Source organism: Ictalurus furcatus, chromosome 2 (assembly GCF_023375685.1).
Source record: "Ictalurus furcatus strain D&B chromosome 2, Billie_1.0, whole genome shotgun sequence".
NCBI classification, from domain to species: Eukaryota; Metazoa; Chordata; class Actinopteri; order Siluriformes; family Ictaluridae; genus Ictalurus; species Ictalurus furcatus.
In genome coordinates this window covers 29,773,658-29,776,160 of record NC_071256.1, presented here as the reverse complement: position 1 = coordinate 29,776,160, position 2,503 = coordinate 29,773,658, and the positions used below count along the sequence as shown (strand labels likewise).

The window sequence follows — 2,503 nt, the reverse complement described above, 5'->3', positions numbered from 1 at the left end:
ACTTTAATGTGCACATAATTTAAATTGCAGCATTACCTTTGTTTCCCAGTGTCACAAACAGTGTCACAAATGACTTGGTCAATGAAGCATTCATTCTGCTTTCAGACAGCATACTCTGCTCTGATTGGTCAGATGTCCCAATCTGTTGTGATTGGTCTACAGCAGTCAGCAAGCATCCAATGAAAACCAGAGGCGGGGCTTTTTGTTAAAAACCTGTGTAGTTTTGTACAGGAAGTAAATATGGAATTACTAACGACTCGATTCAGCTGTTCAGAATCGGTTCCTTCTTTTGGGAGTCACTGACTCCGTTTGTCGTGCGATTTGATTTTTGAATCTTTGCAGAGTTTTAACATTCACAAACAGCTGTAACACAGTAATATCTGAAAAACCATAATAGGTGCACTTTAAGTGTTCTGTCAGTGCCACCGTGTTACTCAAGGCTACTTGTGCTGAGCTTCTCGTTCTGTACATGTAGTTCATGGAAGTCGATGTGGCGAAACTCTGCAGAGAAAATGCCGAACAACATGAAGAAGCACATGACCAAAGCCCACTCACACATGGCAGCTGCAGATCGGTAGCCTGTATTATGGAGCGCAGACACTGTGGGACAGGGATTAAGGTTCAACACAGGGAGTTTGAGTGTGTGTGTGTGTGTGTGTGTGTGTGTGTGTGTGTGTGTCAAAATGGACTGACTCATTTTGCACAAACTTATGATCCACTTCTTCAGTGGGACAGACAGAAACAATACAGAGAACATGACTACGTTTGTCTGCAATTTGATTATATAATCTAATCATGTTACTGTTTCTTAGGCAAAATCTATGCCATGACATGCATCCTAAAGTTGATTAATGATGCATGATAATTTCATTAGGAGCAAGTCAATTCTCTCTAAAAACACAAACCTCTAACTGGCACAATAGAAATCAGCTTTACACTGTTATTTGTGATGACAGTTTGAAGGATACTGGCAAAAACCAAACAAGTGCAAAGACTGCAGCAAAGAATCCGTGCAGGCCCCGCCCACTTCTTGTCCTGTGATGGTTTTGCACGATAAGTGAGCCACACTTGAAGCCAGAAGTATGCCAGACCCACAAAAAATGCCAGGAACGCACCCAACAAGTGAGCGCCCATCACCACTGATTGCTAAGAAAGAGAAAAGCAAACTTTTAAGCAAACAAGTGGGTCGGTGGGTTTTAAGCAAACAAGTGGGTCGGTGGGTTATACCTGAAAGTTTCCCAGGATGGAGATTCCTATAGATGAAATGAACCCCAGAACCAGACTGGCTGTGTTCACACGTGATGCACAGTTCAAATCCCTCACCTGCTGGAACCTTATAATCACAATCCACAGAGCTGCAGAGAGAGAGAGAGAGAGAGAGAGAGAGAGAGACAGACAGACAAAGTGAAAGAGAGAGAGAGAGAATGAATGAATGAATGAATGAATGAAAGTGGGTGAGAGATAGTGAGAAAGACAGAGAGTAAGAGAGAGGAGCACTCACCTAGCACAGAACAGATGTTGCATATCTGGGAGAAGAGACAGCTCTGAGGGTTATATGTGCCACATGTGCTGAGAAAAATAATACCAGTCACATTACCATTTACTAAACTTCTAGAAGACTTGACTTGGCTTATATCAAATAATAATCAATACGCACACCTGATGTATGGGAACTCGACTGTCAGATTCACGGTCTCATTAGACACAGCTAAACCAAACCTGGCACGTAAAACACAAACCCGCAGTCAGGAAGTGATAAAAACAGAGTGCACTACATTCATAGTAATGAAAAAAAGAGAGAAGCAGAAAACAGATACATACACAGTCCAAATGCCTAGAGTGCCAAACACTGCCAGGATAACAGGAAGTAGCGCCCATGTCCACATGATGGACCAATCAGATTGCCTGTTGACATGACATGTGACACATGTAACAGTCTCTTATTTCATGTCATAGTTATCCTCTTGTTTATACTTTCTCATGACTATGACAAACGCTGATGAATGTCTCACATCTAAAACAGTTCAATCATACGTCATGTGATTTGCCTGTAATGTAAACAGCAAGAAAGCAAACAAGAAAACAAAAAAAAGCTAATGAGATAAATGAAGAAGTAGATCAACAAGACTGCTGGGGATAAGCAAACAGTATTAAACAGGTATGCTCCACCTCAGACATGGCCATGGGAGCTCAGCAGTTCTGCCCATGTGACTATCAAGGTTGTGTGTTAGTGATGTGTCGTTTGGGTATGAGTCGACTCTTTGAGTCAACTCTTAGGTGAACACTGTGAGCGGTCTCGCAATAGATGCTTTCATGGATACATACAGTGCTAATGTGACTGAAATGCCTCCAGTGGATTTTAACATTACCTGATTTATTTAGCACAAAATAACGATTTTGAGTTCTAGTGAGAATGTTGAATTTCATCTGTGTGATCAGCAGGTAAAAAATCTTCTGTCTGTCAGTGCAGTATATAACACAATGCAAAGTATAATGTTATATT

The 2,503-nt window shown here is 41.3% G+C and overlaps 1 protein-coding gene across 1 annotated transcript; it reads right to left on the bottom strand.

Annotated features, from left to right (window-relative positions):
- Nucleotides 1–272: 272 nt before the first annotated feature.
- Nucleotides 273–2,070, bottom strand: tmem150b (transmembrane protein 150B). Its single transcript, XM_053640334.1, has 6 exons — nt 1,822–2,070; nt 1,660–1,719; nt 1,502–1,569; nt 1,228–1,355; nt 969–1,146; nt 273–600 (listed from the first exon to the last, which is right to left on the bottom strand). Exons 1-6 carry the CDS (start codon nt 1,884–1,886, stop codon nt 431–433), a joined length of 669 nt encoding a protein of 222 aa, XP_053496309.1. The 5' UTR covers nt 1,887–2,070; the 3' UTR covers nt 273–430.
- Between the last annotated feature and the right edge of the window lie 433 nt (nt 2,071–2,503).

What these genes read in the sequence shown, in the direction of transcription:
- tmem150b (XM_053640334.1), bottom strand. Translation starts at nt 1,886, where the DNA reads ATGTGGACATGGGCGCTACTTCCTGTTATCCTGGCAGTGTTTGGCACT. An exon ending in GTCGAGTTCCCATACATCAG is followed by an intron (nt 1,570 to 1,659) that starts GTGTGCGTATTG and finishes TATTTTTCTCAG; the next exon opens with CACATGTGGCACATATAACC. An exon ending in CAACATCTGTTCTGTGCTAG is followed by an intron (nt 1,356 to 1,501) that starts GTGAGTGCTCCT and finishes CTCTCTCTGCAG; the next exon opens with CTCTGTGGATTGTGATTATA.